The 19,602-nt window shown below is 36.5% G+C and overlaps 1 protein-coding gene across 1 annotated transcript in view; it reads left to right on the top strand.

Annotated features, from left to right (window-relative positions):
• Window positions 1–19,056, top strand: part of DNTT (DNA nucleotidylexotransferase) — a 94,912-nt gene extending 75,856 nt beyond the window's left edge. The window contains exon 11 of the mRNA XM_010564904.1: window positions 18,970–19,056. Within this exon, the coding sequence (XP_010563206.1) occupies window positions 18,970–19,056 (87 nt within the window). The remainder of the gene's footprint in view (window positions 1–18,969) is intronic.
• Window positions 19,057–19,602: the final 546 nt, after the last annotated feature.

The raw sequence follows: 19,602 nt of genomic DNA, 5'->3' as shown, positions 1-19,602 counted from the left end.
TCCAATAGACTCTTGTGAGTTACCTAGAAAGCTACCATAGCTCTGGAAGACATAAGCTGTCTTTCTGCTGAAATGAAAATTAATCAGTTTTAAATATAGCTTAGATTCCACACTGTAAGCACTAAAATGAAATTCAAGTTCCCAAAACTTTATCACCAGGAAAAGCTGCTGTTTTAATTTAAGCTAATTTTGTTTTACCTTCTGTTATTCTGACATTTGCTCTTAGCTGCTTTTTGGCATTGCTGCAAAACCATTTTGTTGCTTGATACTCTTAAACTCTCCTGTTCTTACAGGACCATAAATATGTTGGATTCCCCCACCCCCGCCCTTACTCTGTGTCCCTGGATGTTATCTGAGGTTGCAGCTTGCAGTTCATAAATACCAGACTGTTGCGATCCTGTTCTTTCTCATGGCTCATTCATTTGAAGATCCAATTCAGATACCCAGTCTTTGTTATAAACAGCTATAGATTTGCTGCAGTCTGGCCTGTTGAAGCTCTCTCTGCTCCCTCTTGTTCTCTGTGTGTAGTCACTGGATATAAAAGGTCCTTCTTCAGCTTCCAGAAACCCTGACATATGTGATTGTTAAGACATTATGCCTGTCACTGGTATCTGAATTGTTTACACTGATGATTGTGAAGACAGTTGTCCAGCAAACTTCTGTTCCCATTGAAGACGCACAGCCTAGATAACTGTTAGTGTTTAAAGGAAAGGTTGAATGAGCAGGCTGAAAATAATGTGATGTTTTATCAGTTAGATTCTTCAGGGTTGTGCAGTGTCCAAGCTCTGAACTTGGAAATGTCTTACGTGCACAGCCAAATCACTCTGAAATTTATGTGTAAAATTTTGCACACACTGCTGGTGCTTTGGCTCAACAGAGAAAACAATCAAGAATAGCTGTTAACATGTGTGGAAGGCATTCGTATGCAAACTGGGAGTAACGTCTTGAAGATGACCTACTCTATTTGTGCCCTTTCTTACTCTGCAGTAGGTCCACTCTTGCCTAGTAAATATGCCTTTTCTTGTATCACTTTGTAACAGGGCATTGTGTCAGGCTGGTAGACTGATGTGATTACAGTCAGCCAAAAGATCATGTACTGGTTCAGACATGTGACATCAGAGGGCATATTCAAACAAATTTCAGGTTTTCATGTTCTCTCATCCCTCTTTTAATCCTGATTTGGCTTGTGAAAAGGCAACTTTTGAGAAGGAATTTTGACATTTAGCATGAAGTAACAATTGTGTGAGCTGAAGAGAGCATACATATTGTTGTAATGTGGCCTGAGGAAGGAGGGTGGTGCAGAGGTTTGGCTAATAGCTTGCAACTCGGGTCACACTGTAGCCAAATTTTCTCTGTAGTTTTAAGCAGGTCATTTAACCTTCCTTGATCTTACTTCCCAACAGTAAAACCTAATTCCCACAATGCAAAGGTACAGTAAGGGTAAGTAGTTAACCACTGTGGCAAAAACTAGGTTTAATGAAGAATTTCGATCACTCAGCATTTTGCCTTTCCCTATAACTAGGAGAAAGAATAAATGTTTAATGAAGAATTTTGATCATTCAAAATTTGCTTGTTCTTTTAATCAGAGGGAAATTCAAAATGTTGACACTTGCTGCAAAGGTAAATGTTTTTGGAATCTCAACTTTGGAAACAATCCATGGACCAGACTGTTCTAACCCTCCAAAGCTCAGACAGCTCCTGGGGCTCCAAGCTCTGAGGCACTCAGCTTGGCTGGATGTTTCAGGCTCATGGAGGATAAGCTCTGGGGATCCTGGCTCTGATGGAATTACAATGACTTATTTGAACTCCCACTAAGTGTCAAGCAAGTTGTTGAGAAGATGGGCAAGCTGGCAGGAGCTCAGATAGGCTTAGATTTTTAAAAATGCCTGGTAAACTAGGTTCTGTTGGATTATTTTTTTTTTCAGGGCAATATCTTGATAATTACATCATTTTTATGTAACACCCAGGTTTAGGTGAGTAGGAAAATTACAACAAAACTAAATTCATTAGTGTTTTGCTGAATAGATCTGTTCACAAGGCAACGGGATATTATGTTTGTGGGACTATACATGTGTTAAGTAGAAATATTGTTCCCTAGGACTGTCTTTTCTCTGGGAATCCTGGGAAGTTGCACTCCAGTGATTCTCAGCCAGCAGAATCCATATATCGTGTTTCTCTATAGAGCTTGGTGTGAGGATGCCCCAAACTTAAGTACAGATGATGCTTCTGAAAGGTCTACTGTGCTATGCAAAGCCCAGCCCTACCACTTATACCATGGATAAATCTGGGTTTTTAAAATGCAGGATTTATCAACCTTTTTTACTGTTACTTCCTAACTAAACTCTCTTATCTGGATTAATTTAAAACTAGTACCATTACCGAATACTTCTGAACCCATATTGTCAGAAAATAAGCTGCTTTTTGGTTGTTTTTATATTTTGGTAACTATTTGGAAACTCTTCCTTGTAGCCACAGTAAAGAAAGATGTTTAAAACTTCCTCACCGTACTTCACACAGTTTCAGCTGTAGTGGGATTCTCTATTGCTCCTTCCTTTCATTCAAGGTGTATTCACTATTCTTGATGCCATTTGCTCTTCAGCAGTTACTCAGAACTGAAAAGCCTGGCAGAAGTCTGCTGTATTCAGTGTCTGATCTGTAAGCACTCCCCATTTTGTAGAAGACTCTGCATAAAACAGGAACTAGTTTCAACTGCTCCATGCCCGAAGTTCTGAATGATATATTTCCTCAGATTGTTGCCTTTTGAGCACATGTGCAAGCATGTGGGAGTTAGGCTGAATGAGAGGTGGAACGGGCTGGATGCATTAAGCTGCTGCAGGTACTTTTCTCTATTTCTGTTTTGTGGCGGGAGATTTCTAGGGATGGCATATGGAACAGCTTCACGGCTGCATCATGGCCATGTAGAAAGTGTCTCTTTTTGCACCATTATCACACTGCTACCCAGCAGAAATTCTCAAGCTGGTTGTGGGATCTGAGGGCTGGATTTGCCTTGCAGATTTAGCTTTTTATCTTATATAACCCCGTATGTTTTCACAATAATATTCCAGAAAGTCACTTTTAAGTCCAGTTATTACTTTATGCAGTTCAAGGCAGCAAAATTAAATGAAGTAAATAATTACCATTGCTTTTTTGTAAAAGAGTAGCTGGGATTCCTAGGGTATAATAGATTGATTAAATTATTAGCATATGAATGTTCTTGCACTAACATTGTAGGTTGTTGAGTTTTTGTAAGAGGAGGGGCACAAGCTCAGTGTTATTTTGAAGAATCATTGGAGCAGAAAGCAGTTATTAGTTTTATGTCCTATGAAAATTTAAGACAGGAAATAGCTGCCTTAATGTTTTCTATTGTTAAAGAAATATTGGAAAAAATATGACACTCTACGCAGAAGACTGTATATGATTGATGACAATTTTGCATTTAAAAACTATTGTGTGAATTTGAATGGCAGTAAATGATATTTAGTTGTTGAATAGCGAGAGAGGCGGTTTATATAACTCCTCTGAATAGTAAATTCACAAGATGCTCTGAAAACTTCATAATGGGACCCAGCTTTGCAAAACATTAAGTGCTGTTCAGTTACAATGAAAATAGTAAAACCCTATGCTCCTAACTGTTTTTTTTAAGAGAAGTTTTCCTTGGGAAACCAGTATATGCATGAAAGGGGAAATTTATCCTGGGATTTCTTCCACACGCCGAAGATCACTGTTGCACAGTCTTTAATTACTTGCCTGCAGAAAGCATTTCTATTTAGGAAAATCCTTAACTGACTCTTCAGGAGGGGCTTGCCTTGTCTGTCTTTGCATATATAAAGCCAAATGAAGGTGTGATGGCAGCCCAGGTAAATGATTGTTATATGACTGTAATGCTTTGATGAGCTGGCTCAAGGGCGTTTGTAACTTTGCCGAGTTCTGCTACTACCCATCTTTTGCCCAAGTAGTTGCTTCACAGACAAACACGGTGTTTGCAGCAGCAGCCCCTTCAGTCATGCCTGGCAACATACTTGAACTTCTAGCCTCCCCCTCGATGTTCAAATTTTTCCCTGGCTGAGTCTAAGTCCCTGTTGCTGGCATGCCACTTAGCCAGTAACTTTTATTTTGAAAAAACTCTTACCGGACATTGACCACATTGGTTGGAAAAGTTATGTTCATGTGGTAGCTTGGCTTAGAGGATGGAAACAGCTGTGACGAAGCCAGACTGATTGCAGATGGCTGGCCTGTTACTGAACTTTCCAGAACTTTATAAACAGGTCTCCTAATAAAAAGCCAGCTTTGTTTTCAAAGCTTTGATTCTTTTCTGTCACTACCCAATACGTCATTTCTCAAAAACATGTATCATTGGGAAGAAGAGCTGGCTGTGATTCTATACCCTCATTTTATTATGTAAAGATGTGTAATATTCACACATTTTGACTGTGTATTCAGTAGTTATAGTCTCAAAATCAGTTTTCTTGTGTCATCTGAGAACATTTACTCCACACTACCTTTCACTGAGAAAAGATGCCTGCAGAAGTTTACTTGCACAGTTAAAGAGACTTTTTTTACGATTCTTTAAAAACTGCACGTTATAGTCTTATTTTGGCAGATGCTGCTCTAAAACTATGAAGTTATAACAGTGTGATAGTCAGCCTTGAGAACATCTTGATGAATTAAACATGCTGCAGCTGCAGAGTTTGCTTTAGATGTCTGCAGTAATGACTGGATTAAAGCTAAAGTAAACATAAAGATCCAGAGTTTGTAATATTGATTTCCAATGTGATCAGTTGTTCATACAATCATTACTACAATTAAACACTGAGTCATTGTAAACAGATGCACATACTTCAATTTACATTCCAATTCTTCTCTCTCTGTCTCTCAGGAAAGTGGAAATTGCATATGTGATTTGAGGGATTTGTTCTTTTTGCACCTGGTCTATTTTTAAAAGTTAGGAATTAAAATAATATACTTTCCTTACCTCTTGGTAAATTAAAAAATGATTATGTATTTTCTTCCAAAGCGTGCTTCTCCCCAGTGTTCTCTTAGCAGTTTAAATGTTTCACATATACCATATGATTGTTCATTTTTACAAAGTCTGTGTGTAATTCATGTATATATTTAACTAATTTAATCCCTTTGTAATAGCAAGCTGTACATCTAACACAAAGATAAATGTACCTAATTGTTGTTTCCTTTGCTTGATGTGTTTTCTGAATAGTTCAGTGAAACCTGTATTGCTAATGAAAAGAGAGAGCTCTCAAAATGCGTAAGTAGTGCAGATCTAGAATATTTTGACTATATTTTTATTCATTTTAATTTCTAGGGCAGTACAGAGCCAACCATTTTCAAGTGTTTTAATTCAATTATTCAATCAGTATGCTTGGGTAAGTTATTGAATGTGAAGCAGGTAACATAGTCTCAGATTTTCTGTTAAAAAGAAATCAATTGGGAAGAAGCTAGGTAAAGAGGAAGCTGGAAAAGGAAAGAGCCAAGGGCCAGAAAGGAAAATGGGCTATGGAGTGGGAGTGAGAATGGGAAGTCTGTGGTGGATGTACAGATTTGATAAGGAAGCGCAGAGTGACTGGACAAAGCGACAGGGAAAGGAAAGGGTATATTTGATTAGCAGCTGCACTGTGGAAAAGAATATGGGCTGGTTGAAGAGGCTGAGCTGAAAAGGGGCATGAAAAAAGAATGACAGGCAAGATATGAGTGGAAGTTTATGGACTAAAAAATAAATTAAATTCATCATCAGGCTAATGCTCTAAGCTGGCAACAAGAAATGGGTAAACTTTCAATTGCCCCAAGTAACTGACTAAACCATGCTTATCTCACTTTACTCTGGATATGGCATGAGTGGAGCCTGAAGTTACATTAGAAATCTGAGGGGAGAGATCAAGGCTACAATTTAGTATAGGGAAGTAGGGAAGAGAGGGAGCTAGAACAGATACAGATTGTAAAAACTCAACTTGCTAAGACTGATTGATCCCACATTGGCCTGCAACCCAAGATTGTTGCCAGGGCTGTCAGCAAATATTTGTTAGCCCTGTGGCACAATATATTTCCTGCCTAGTGAAAGAAGCCTAAGTACCTTAGAGGAATTGAAGGAAGCAGTATTTCTTTGAAGAAAAAGAAGTCTTTATGCATATACATAGGAAAACAGAATTAAGGTTAAAGTACAATCAACCACATTCTGGGATTTCTTAGATTGCAGGTCTTTGATTTTGCAATCTCATTAAAGTTATTTTGAAGTGGTTTGTTTATAATAATCCCATATGAATTACACTCAACTGTGTTTCATAAAATCGAGGATTCTGCATTTTTCTTGTTTCATTCATTCATATGAAGCTTTATAAAGACAAATACAATAAGTCAACTTAAGAGTATTTGACAAGTTCAAGCTACTGTAAATAACACAGACTTAAAGCAAAGCAGAAGTATAGATAAAGTGGAAAAGTAATCCCTGTTAATATTTTTAAGGACTTTGTGATAGGACACAGATTGTCAGAGAACTACAGGGGACAATAAGTTTTTTTTCTGGTTTTGTTTACAACAACGTGCTATTTAATGTGTTAAAATTTTTGCCTCAGTTGTCAGATAGGAAGTTCCAAGTTTCTCTTCACTTTGTGTGCCCAAAACTGAAAACATATTCTTATAGTCTGGATGGTAATGTATTATACTCTTTATTTCTTGTGGAAAGTTTTTAATTATTAAAATTGTAGCGGGAGAGTGGATGCATAACTATGTACTGTTTTGCAACAAAGTAACCACACATCTGTAATTTTAAACAGAGAAGAGTTCTATTTTATGCATAGCGTGGGCTTGTTTACAAACTAAATTTTAGCAAATAAAAAAGTGCTTGTTCAGTTAAGTCAACAGATAATATTAATGTTTTTTAATATTTTATTTTTCAATGTGTCAGCTCATCAGCACTGGCCTTTTTCTTTCTCCTTCATCAAAGCTACTTGTAGCAATTAGATTGCATGTAGAAGGCCTGAAGGTATTTTGTTACTCCATGTTATGAAATAGTTAATAGGATAACTGCCTAGAATATCCTAATATTAGCCTGATTATTCTATTTTTCTCAGTGAATATACTTCTTATTGTTCAGAAATTTAATATGACTAAACCTATAGCTAGATTTAGAGAGTAGTTGTAAGAGAAACATTCAAGTATGGTATTTCTGATTAAAAGCAAAGGACATGTCCAGTGGTAAAATGAAATGAGAATTTATGATTCTGGCTTCTATTACCTTCAAAAATTATTCATGCCCAGAATTATTAGAATAAATTCCACCACACTATTTTGCATCAATACCATTACACGTGATTTTGCCTGAGGGTATTGAGTCAATGGGTAATGCTCGTAATACTGCTTTTTCAATCATGGTTTGTTGTAATGTCATTTCAAAGAGTAATTTTTTTCTCTCTGATTTATTTATCATCTTATTTGTAGCTGGATTAGGAACAGATTAGTTTTTATTTTAAAGTAGGCATGGTGATGTGAATATTACTACAGAAAATACCAGTTAAACATGAAAATTATATTTAGAGATAATATAATGTCAGAGGCACTTCAGGTTATTTGCTACTGAAAACCATTATGATACCATCAAAAGGAAAATGCACAGTGTCTACACAGTGCTGTGGAATATTATTATTGAACTTGATGAAATGCTTCACATTTCTAGCACAATTAGTACTTCAGCATTTATGTTCTATAATTATCATGAAATTGTTTGTACTGTTGATAGTCTCATTCATAAACATAGCATAAATATTTAGCAAAATGTCCAATTACAACCAAAGCAAAAATCACCAACACCCAGTCTTAAAACAAAACCTCTCTCTCAAAAAACCCCCCAACCAAACAAGAAAAGATTGGGAAAAACAAGGAAGAAAAAACACCTGAAAGCTGTTAGTCCTATTCTTTAGGAAAGTACTAGAAGATAGATGCTTAGATATTATAGCATATATACGTGTGTTGACCATAGCGAAGATAAATACTACTCAGAGTAGAATATACTAATGGGTAGTTACTACACAGTTCCTTAGGGCTTGACTCTCTTGTGTTTTTTCATCAAGCAGTGTCTTATTCTGAGAATGCTGTCTGACTGACTAGTGATGGAATAAGATGCTGTCCCTCTCAGGCTGGCTAGCAGTATGAATATCAGGACCATAGAGAAACTTCATTTTTCCATGTTACATTCCAACAGTGTTCATACTACACAAGATAACCATTGAATACAATTATTTGAAGTGTCTTATATAATGACAGGATTGTATGCATTTTTATCTGGAAATTGTTTTAGTTGGACTTTTTTTTTTCCTTCCTCTATTCCCTCCCCTCCCTCTCCATAAAACCATTTAGCTCGCTGTGAAAGTTACTGATTACAATGATTCTTGTTAGCACTTTGTCTACCCTAATGAGTCAGCTAATGATTTCAGAGAAGTAGCCACCATTTTATGGATTGATGTTACATTGTATTCCCATACTTTCATTGTAGACTGAAAGCACTCAACCTCATATCGCTCAGTATATTGCAGGAATTTATGGATCTTCTGTAACACTTTCTCTACAGTTGCTTTACACAATTCTGGGTCTGTAACTGGTATAAAATTGCAAAGCTATTTGCTACACTGAAGCTCTGAGCAGATTTGTGTTTTCTACCAAAGATGTACAACATTCATTCTTGTAAAGTTAACAGTAGCATAGAGAAGGAAGAGAAAATAGCTGGCTTCATGATCAGCGTTTGCGAAGTATGCTTTCATATTGGTCATTACAAGTCAATAAAAGGGAGTGGAGCTGGTTGCAATGCTGAAGGCAGGCTGCATGGCAGAATGTGACAGACCTGAATGACAGATGGAAATCCTGGTGCAGGGTCTGCACCCATTTATCGATGGCCATAAATACATGGATTAAGGAGGCGCACATCCAGCTGTTGAAAGAAAATAGAATCATAGTCCCTGTGGGTAAACATTGATATCACCAAATTCTGCTACTGATGTCAATATTTTTTAAGTGTTGATGGCAGCACTGGGCTCCTGTTAGTTATTTTAGTAAACATCTCTATGTACTACCACATGCATTCCTTTTTGACATATAGCATATAAAATAAAATCACAGCCTGCTGTCTTGGTTAGGATGATGCTCAATGACTCAAATTCTACATTGTAAGAGCTGGAGTTAGATATTCAGGAAAGATTTTAAGGAAATATGCTTGAGAGAGGCTAGCTTTCACTCACATCTCGTATTTATTATAAATCATACTAATCAAGTAATGTTGCTTGTCTTTAGGTTAGTAAATTCAAATATAGACACAAGCCCTTGTTAATAACCTCAGCAAAATACTTCTTTTCTTTAAAATCTGTTCCTTTCTACTGCTATGGAGAGTTATTGTGCATTTTCTCATAGGTTTTCTCAAACCTTGTGGCTTATACCTTTCAGAGCTATTAGCTGTCCCAGTTAATGCATAAGCTCTGTCTGCAAGAAACCACTCCAGAAAGTGATTGGTTTTGATAGTGGAGAAGGTGGGAATATCTTTTTCTGAGTAAACAAATTTTGAACAAGAAGTGATTGAAACACTTTAAGTTTGCAACATCCTTCCTCACCCTCCCTTGCAGCTGCTATTCTTGCTGAGTTACTTTGCAGGCACTACCTGCACCTTCCTCTCAGAAACCCACTCTCTCAGAAATCCATTAAGATAAAACAAAACCAGGTTAATTAGTATTTTTTTATTCTATCTGCTGCATGGCTTTACTGAGACCCTAAGAAGTTTATCTAGACTATTGCTTTTTCCCCACCTTCTCTTTCCATTACTTTCTATTCTAAGTGCCCTTTTGTTCTTGCTTTTTGGCTGGCTGGTGGTTGGAGTAGATTTGTATGGTTCTGTAAATTTTGGTTGGAGTAAAGTGTTCTGAGTAATTTTATTAGAGATTTTAGTGTGAGTTAACATCTACCTGAAAAACCAATTCAGAAATGTCTGTACTAAAATTCCACTGAAAATTTCTTTTCACTATTTTCTTCAGTTTTACCTCTCTGACTTGTTGTAGGTGTTGCACTTATTCTCCATATGAAAGCGCTGAACTGCAGAAGCTCATCAGCAGGTTCAGTACTGTAAGAAGTGTTAGCACAAGAGGCTCCATTAGCAGGTCATGTCAAGTCACTCGATGACACTCTCCTCCATTCTGTTTTTTTGTCTTTTGCTAGTCTGTAACTGACATCCTCCCCTTTGTCCTTCTCTCCTCCTTTATTTTCTACTTATTTTTAGAAAATATTACTAGCATCTCCATATTTATGACTCCAGGATAAACCTAACTGAAGTTGATGGGGATCAAGAATATAATCAACTCAAAGTGTTTATTTCGGGACTTGCAATAACTTAATTGTCAATAAATAGAACATCCAACTAGTTGTGCCATGGAGTGAATTTGGATAATTTTTCATCAATCAGTCTGTATAATTTGATTACCTCTCTTCCAAGTGACCTTTCTGAGAGAAGATGTAAGTGCATAGCTGAAACACAACATATGTTCTCCCTGTCTGTCTTGTCTTCTCTTGGGCTTTCCTGACTCAGTTTCTTTGACAGTGGTCCTTGTACTTGTCACATCCAAGTATTCCTAGACACCTGCATTCAGTGGATGGCCTTGGAACTCGACTTTTTGTTTGAAAAATATACTTTCCTTGCTAGCGGTTGACTTTTCTGTGATCTTAGTGTTTTCAGGTTTTCTTTTGGTTGTGAGCTAATGGAGATATTCAGGCTAGTGAGGCAGAGCAGGCTTCCCAGGTGAAAAGCAGCAGTGAACTCACATGATTTCATAAGGCTTAGGTGCTAAGGTTTACCAGAAATCCATGCAGCTCACTGTAGTCAAATGAAAATGCCTATAGCACTGGACCGTCTTTGAATTTGCGCTGAGATCTTACTTTTCTCCTCTTACTGAATTCGTGTACTGTCAGTCACAGGAACTAACATTTAACTCTCAAAAATAGGAAACAACTGGAATTATATTGATATAAACCATTAGGTGTTTGCCTAAGGACTTTTAACTTCTAGCTGACAAAATCCATGCAGCAGAATTGAATTACTGAATCATATGAACTTCTTCATATAAAATTGAGCCAGAAAGATGCATGCTTTTCTAATGTAATAATTTTTTTGCAAAATTTTAACAGCTAAGATAACAACATAGTTTTTGCCTTCTGGCCTCTTTGTTCCTTCTTTTTTTCTTACATTTCAGGCAGATCTCATTTCTGTTTTTAAAGAATTTTGCAGTGCAAGCCCCAAAACTCTTTTCCTTGCAATTCTGATCACACAATAAATGAAAATGTGACTAGTTCAAGCTTTCAAATGTCTATTTATTTCTTTCTCCTCAATCTTTCGTGGGTTAGAAGAAGCTGCTTGAGGCTATTGTCACATACTACATTTAATAACCATATATCAAGAAACAATTTTATGTACTACTGCTACCTTTTTAGAAAAATTTCACCAATGGTTGTTTTAGCATTGATAGAAATTCTTCCATAAAAGTGACAGTTGTTTGCACCTATTCCAACTTGTTTGTTTTATTTCTAATTATTGTTATTTCTAACATTTTCACATATGATAAATAATTTAATGCTATACCCATTTATTGTCAGAATCTTGCTCTGAACTCAATAAAGTATGAGCATTGAGTACAGAAGATAGCTGCAGTCAATCTAAGAATTGCAGGAAGTGTTACAACAAAAAGACTTTAATGTATTGTTTTATGGACACATGACTGTGCAGACATTTTTGATGCAATGATCAGACTCCCTCCTTAGCTGAATATCTTCAGCATGGTATGCAGGAGTTTAGATCAATATAGTCGGAAAATCATAAATCATAAAATAATGAAACGTATACTTACATTGTGAGGTATACATTATAAAAGGCTGATTTATGAAAAGTAGCATCTTCCTAAAAGCATCTGCAGTCCTAGTGTGACCTGTGTCCAGTGGTGGTGCATCAACACTTGTTCAAGCAAAAATAGCCCCATGGCAGAGAACAGATAGGGTAACGCTCAGGTCAGGTAAACGTATGTGAACATTACCACTGCTAATCATGTAGAAAGTATTTGCTACCTGATGGGTTACTTATGTTTCTGCCTTCACAATTCTTCCTGTAAGCTCATTTTATTCATTTAATTAACAGCTATTTATATTGTTTTACTGGGTATAAATGTTATTTGAGCAAATGGAATCAGAGAAAAAGGGAGTGTGAGCGGTTTAATAGCTTTGCACCTTTAATCTAATAGGACATCTTAGTATATTCTGTAAATTGTAGGTCTTTGGTGTTATGGTGCACTGCTTCACTGAATGCAGTGGCCTTTCATATCTAGAGAAGTGCTTTCACACTCTGGAAGCTATTGCAAGCAAAGTAAATAGCATCATCTCTGCATTAGTCCCATGTATCATTAATTAAAAATCTTTAATTGACCTGGCATAAATGATGACATGTGAAGATGTCACTAAAGTGACAAATACATATGTAAGACAAATTTAAGGTGCATTATGGTATTTTTTACTACAGTTGATTAAGCAAGTCCTGTTGTTACCATCATTCATATACAATTGAGTTTACCCACAAAACTTATTTTTAGAATGGACTCTGTCCAAGCACAATGAATAGTTAAGTTCCGAGTTTGCAAATGACAGTCTGTCCTCTTCTTTTCTGTTGTTCATTTATCATTGTCATGTTTACTGCCACTGTAATAATTCCAGACATGTAAAGTGATGGTGGTTTAGACTGCTTGGTATTCATCATTCAGTATACTGGAAATACTACAAAGTTAGATATGATGATATTTCCATTATATCTCCATTTTAATAATTTTAAAAAGGAAAGAAAATATTAAGTTAATTAAACTGATGTGAATAAATGTCACATGTTAAACACCATATAAAAATCAGTGAGAGAAGACAAAAATTAGATGAGAAGATCCCTAACTACCCTATGTAAGAGTTTGCCATTTTAAAGCATGCAACATCATCAGGATACAAGGAAAAGATTAGAATAAATGTGTATTTTAATGACATTCCCAGATACTTTTCTAGAAGCAAAGTTGTATCAAACAGTTTTGTAATTTGTTAACAAGATACAGTTGGCAATATTCTGTGTCATCCACTCCACACTGCCCCCCCCGCCCATTTTATTTGGTGAAACAGTATGTCAGAAGGAGTCCAGACAGACCTTAATGATTATGGCCCTTTAGGGTCTTTTGCAAAAGGAGGGAGGGTGCCTCCTACACAATGTCATAGTTTTCCAAAGGATAATGAAATCCACTGGAGTATGACTGCATTCTTTCTGAATTACAGCTGCAGAGCAAATAAAAGTCAGCACTATGAAAAGAATAGGAAAAATGGCATATGGAAGGAAATTCTTTGGTCTTTGGAAGGGCACGATTTTGCTATGACTTATTCAAGAATAAATGCTCAAATAATCTATAAAGTAGAGTTGGGCCAGTAATCATCTAGGAAACTTCATAGTTAATTCCAGTTTTAAAGAAGGAAATTAATCAAATTTCCACCATGTCTCACCTTCAGATCAGTGGGTTGCACATGTATATACGTTGTACATACAAACCTGCAGCTCTTTGCTCTCCAGCAGATTCTGTTGGTTCAGAACCATTAAATCCCATTTCATCAATGATACTATCTACATCATCCTACAGGCTTTTATTTTGAGGTACTTGTATTCACACTAACTTCCTAAGTTCATCTCGAGATGGGGAAAACTGTAATCAAATGCCACAGTGACAGGCTGAGAGTTATTTATAGTATTACTCAATCATTATAGATTACTCAATTTGGTATTTTGCAACACACTATTATTACCAAACTATTTGGTAATAAAGAGTAGGATATCAGCCTACTTGTAATCTGATTAAATGTGTGCCCTTCAAGAAGGCTGTTAATATTGATGGAGAGCATGAGTAGATTTGGTTTCAGGAAATTTGTGTACACAAAGCTGGCAGAGCAGTTGTGGGCAGAGCAACAGCTTCTCTGTCTCCTGAGTGAGCAACCTCAGCAAAGTATAGTTTTGTTCAATGCAGTGTCAGGAGGTTGCTATCACTGCGGTATTTTTCCTTCCTAACCAAACAGAGGAAAGGAAGATGGATGGCCACAGTAGAGGCAAGTGTGGGCTGGGTGTCTAAGCAGTATATTTTCATTTCAACAGCCTAAAGGATTTATCTAGGCTCACTGGAAGTACAGGTTGCTTAATACATGAACAGTGCATATCCAGTGGCCTAAATTTTCATATAATAGCAAGATCCTTTGTGTTATGAAAATCAAGAATTTGTGCACAGTAATGTCTAGTAATCTCTGATTTCTTGAGATCTTTTCTCCTACATCTTTACTGGACAAATTGCTAACCATATTTTAAGGTTTCCTATCTTGATGTTTAGGGTCAACCTACTTGTTAAAATACTTAAGAAGTAGGTTAGAGGCACATGAAGGTACTCCAAAAATGGAAGAGAAAAAGGGGTCTGAGGTACTTTCCAGTGCATTCAACTTTTCCCCATTATTTAAACGACCTATATACAAAATCAGTAAAATCAGTGTTTGTCCCCCAAAAGAAATGTGCTGTTGGTCAATGCTGATTTGTATAACTAAAACTAGAACTCTACTTTATTGAGTAATGGTTTTGTTTTGCTGGCTTTGTCATATTAAAATGTGCAATGAAACCAAGTGACAATAGTAGTATAACATGTTTGAACTTTGGCAGTGCTAGTTAGGATATCATCAAGCAGTGCTAGCTCTGTGTCTTCACTCTCTGCTTCTCTTTTATCAGAAGTGTTATTGATCATTAATGCCAAAATGAAAAATAAGAGGTAGCTGTTCACATAAGAAAACATTTGGATGGCAGCTGTTCTGCATTAGGTGTAGTTAATGGTCATTTGCAACCACAAATGTAATATTTACATCCATTGAAATAACAGAATTGATTAAATGGGATAAGAGCAGAGTGATACCAGCTGCTCCAGAGCATTGTTTTTTGTAAGTTTGATTGATGTTGATTGGGCATGTCTTGGATCTGCTGAATATTAGTAAGAAGCTAAAAAAAATCACAACTAGGCAAGGAGTTAATTACTTCTCTTGAGCAAAAAGAAAAGGAAAAAGGAAGAAAGAACAGTAGCGAATGCAATAATCAAATTTGCATCACTGTATAAGCTCTGCATAGATTGACAAAGAAGGAAAATCACAGGTTATGATTAACATTAATAACACTTACACTGCTAAAGCAGTTGGCAGATATCAGCTAGAGATTCATTTAGAAACATGGCTTGTAGCTACTGAGAATGGTATTCAGCATCAGATACTTTGTATTAGAAATTTTCCCTGTCAAGCAAATGAAATGAGTTTTGCTTGCAGAAGAACATAAAGTGACAGAACAAAAGAAATGGGATGCAATTTGGGGTCCCAGAGATATGAAGAGCTTCTATTAAAGAGTATCTATAACATCTGTCTACAAGTGTAAGATCTTTTTTCTTGTTTTACTTTTCTGCAGTAATGTACATGTATGGATTGCCCTCTCTTGTTCTTAGTAATAGTAAAAGAAAAAAAAAAATCCCTAAAATCCTGTCCTCCCAGGACATACTCTAGGAACAAAATATCCCCAGTATTGTTAGCTGATGGACAGCTATCAATGTCGTCATTCCTTTTCTTTTATTCTGTTCAATATCTTCTTTTGTACCATTTTTTCTACTCCTGTCTATATGAAAAAGGATCCGTTTTCCATTGGTCAGTTTTTGGTAGGTTCTTTTTATTCCAGAATCTGACATTTGAACTTCCTAGGAAAAAGGAACATTATTCGTCTATGCTTTATAAGCAATCTTTGCTATTGCAGACATAACTTTGAGCTGTCAGTTCATTATGGATACGTGGTTGTTTTCAGCTTTTCATGCTCCAGCAATGCTCTGTAGTTGTCGGGGGCACTGTCCCAGAGGCTAAATATTCATATGCTGAGAACTTCATGGTGGAGGATAAAATACTTTAGAAAACTGAAGACTGTTTTTTCACTACAGGTGTCAAAGCAAAAAGGCATACCATGTTTGTTCTGATTTGATTTAAAAAAGAAAAAATATCCCTGAAGCAATGCGCCAAATTATTCCCTCAAATTTCTCATATGGTGTGTTTGAATATGCAAATTGTCTTATATAAGTGGAATTCATTATGGAAAAGTGTAAACAACTTCATACACCTTGTTAAGTACTTTCACTGTGCACTCTAATAACAAATCTCTGATACATATGGAATGTATCACTGCCTGAAATCAATGCCTTTACAGTAGAGCTGAATACAATGTCTACCGACCTCGGTGTGAAAACCTTTATTTCAGTGGGTTTGGTTTGGGCAAAAAGCAATGGATGCATGACAGTTCTGCAAATACAAATATGGGGAATATAAATGCCAAAGAGTTAATATGACAAGCAAGTATCTTCTGAGCATGGCAAGACACTATTTGTGAAGACTGCACTGTACATATTGATACAGAATATTACAGGAACAGATACAACTTTAGAAGTTACTTTCTGATTTTGTAATATATTTTATTAACAGAACACATTACTTCATGCTGCCATAATTACCATTGACTCTAATTATTTGCCTATTAAGATCGCTTTTGTCTAATAAAAGATGAACTGTATCCAAATAAAATAGTGAAAATGTTCCATATTACTTCACCATATAGCAATAATTTGCTAAGGAAGATAAATGACTTAGTAACTTTGGATGATTTCAAGAGGATATCAGCCAGAACTTCTCTTCAACCTACTTTGCTGGTTGAAAACTCTGGAAGAGCAGAATCGGAACCTCATATTCTGTCCTTTCTCTCCTCCCAAGCTCAAAGGAATACTAATGGCCTCTGTCTCTATTCACTCAGGAGCATCTAACCTCTACCATCCAATTTAGTCTTCATAACCTTTCTAGCACAGTTAAACTGGCTTTCATTCTGCTTTGTGGCATTGAAAAATAGCTGTTAGGAAAGCTGCCAGCCTAACTATTCTGGCTGTTGGAGCTGAATAGCATCAGCAAAAGATGGGCCTTTTCTGTAGAGTTGGGCTTAGAGCTTCAAATTTCAAATACCTCTACACTGAAATGGAAACAAGATTCTGATTTGGTTGAATCCCCAATGAAGTTTGAGTCCAGCGGACAATTGATGTTACGTTTCACTTTAGGGGTTCAGTTCTTCATTATGCCTTGGCAAAACTGTGGCTCCTAACAGGACTGAGATATTGGATCAGGCACTGGAAAGAATGGGACTGATGGGGAATAACAATAAGCCAGGAGGTACCAGCTGAGGAGGTGAATTTTACTGGTGATGCACAAGCATATTTCAGGTGCAGCATGAGGCTTCCCTGGGCTCAGTGGTTTTGCTTATTCCTTCTGGCTCATTGTTCTTTCTGCTTTCCTTCTACTGATGCAGCAGCTTAGACTGCGTTATGTAGCCTTCACAGGCTCTGGTGCCATACTGCTTGGCCAAGTGGCATCACCAAGTCTTTCCTACCAGTGCTGATCTTCTTTGCTGACTGATAAGTAACAGGGGGGGTTGAAAGGAGAAAGAGTGAAGTGTCAGTAACGAGAAGCAGGATCTACCTGTTCCAGTAATCTGCCTACCTGCTGCTTTCTGAGTCCCTTGAGTTATGTGATCTCAATGGGAGTAAGAGACAGGGAAGCACCATCCAGATCAGGGGGTGAAGGAGAACAAGGAGGAGAGAACACAGAGGAAAAAGAAGGAAAAGTTGTGAATCTCTGGTGCCAGAAGTTGTTCCAGCATACCCTGGGCCTGCTCTGATCTGGTTATGGACTGCTTTTCCTGACCCATTCCCATAGGTATGCTGGACAGCATAGCCCTCCTGGAGACACCGCTTGGCAGCTGAGAAAGCAGAGGTGCTAATACAAATGTCCCTAAATTTTACAGTACTCAGTGATTTTCCTGACTCAGTGGAATTCATCAGTGGGTAATTCTCTGGACAGCATCTCTGCTTTCACAGTAGAAAGTAAATCCAGATTATGAAACTTTAACCCTGAAGTTTTCATGACAATGGAGTTTGAGATTGTTCAGAGATGAACGTGGATTGAGACTTAACTTCAAATGACTCAGGAACTGCTGAACTATTAAGTATTCTTTTCCAATAGAAATTAGTTTTTCTTGTGTCCAAACTCCCCTAAATGGTGAGGTTTCACTGTTTTAATATTCATCTACCTTAGCAGCTTTTTAAATTAATATTTTACTTCAGTGATGAAAGGAATTCATAAAGCTTTACTGTATCAGTCATCTTAGGGGAGGTAGGCTTGTGGGTGGTTCCTGTGCAAGAATACTATCCTGTATTATCAGAAGTGCAAATATGAAGAAACAAAACTGGTTTTACTGTAAAACTTTCATTAGGAGTGTGTGTGTAAAAGAAAAAAAAAAGTTGCAGTTGTTGATCCCTTATTTTCGGCTTGTTTTTCCAGATGGAATATTTTGTCTTTTCAGATAAGTATATTTTAGAAATTTGGAAAGTGTTGATGCTTTTAATGCTTGGCTATACATAGTTAGTGTAACCATTGAATCAGCTTGAAAGCATTTATATAGAAGATTACTATATTAATTTAAAAAACATTGATGTTTTTATGAAGAAAGTCAAGCTGTTGACCCTCATGGAAGGGAAATGTAGGTTTTATTTGAGTTCTAGTCCTAAAACTTGTGCACAGAGCCTTGAAAAAATAAATCAAAACAAAGAATTGTAAACTATCATTAGAACTGAAAGCATCAAGCCGCATTAGAATTATTTTTTAACTTGCTTTCACATTTCAAGGTCAGCATACTGATGAAGACTGTATTCTGGAGAGGATACAATGGGTAGAACTGTCAAAAATTAACTCCTTTTAAACAGCAGAAAACATCAATTGAAATTTCCTTTTAACACCCTTATTGTCTTCCTTTTTTTTTTTTTTTAAATTTTTTCACAGAGGATCTTTCTCAAAGCTGGAAGTGAGGAAGAAATCTTTGCACATCTTGGCTTGGACTATGTCGAACCAGGGGAAAGGAATGCTTGAAATGATTTGCCAGTGTACATTCATCAGTTGACAGCAATGGTCTTTCTGCCTATCTTGTAGTCTGATTTTTATATATATATATAAATACTTGTTTCTATGAAAACTAAAAAATTTTAAATATATATTAGTTAGAGGCCATTATACACGCTAGAAAAGAAGAGTATAAGTTCTTCAGAATCCTTTCCAATCTTTTCTGTTTTATTTTTTGAAGTTTCTACATGGGAGTGACAAGATAGAGCTTCTTTTGGGGGGGGGGAACTTGAAGCTGGTGAGATTTTTGCTTGTGATTGATAGGAATTTAACATTCCTGTGAACAATACTTGCTTGTTAAAATGCTGTCAGCTATGACAATACCTAAATAATACAAAATATTTGAGCTGAGTCCAAAAATTACTGAAATGCATGCTTATCTTTAACTGAATTTCTTAAGTATTTTGCTGAATCCATATATAAAATTGCTACTGTATATAAGGCTTAATGACCTAGGCAGTAATTAGTCTGGCAGTCTCAGCAAGTTGAGGCTTGAATTGTAATATTTTTCCAGGT

This window comes from Haliaeetus leucocephalus, unplaced genomic scaffold (genome assembly GCF_000737465.1).
Source record: "Haliaeetus leucocephalus isolate CR32 unplaced genomic scaffold, Haliaeetus_leucocephalus-4.0 Scaffold184, whole genome shotgun sequence".
Lineage (NCBI taxonomy): Eukaryota > Metazoa > Chordata > Aves > Accipitriformes > Accipitridae > Haliaeetus > Haliaeetus leucocephalus.
This window is presented reverse-complemented; position numbering and strand designations above follow the sequence as displayed.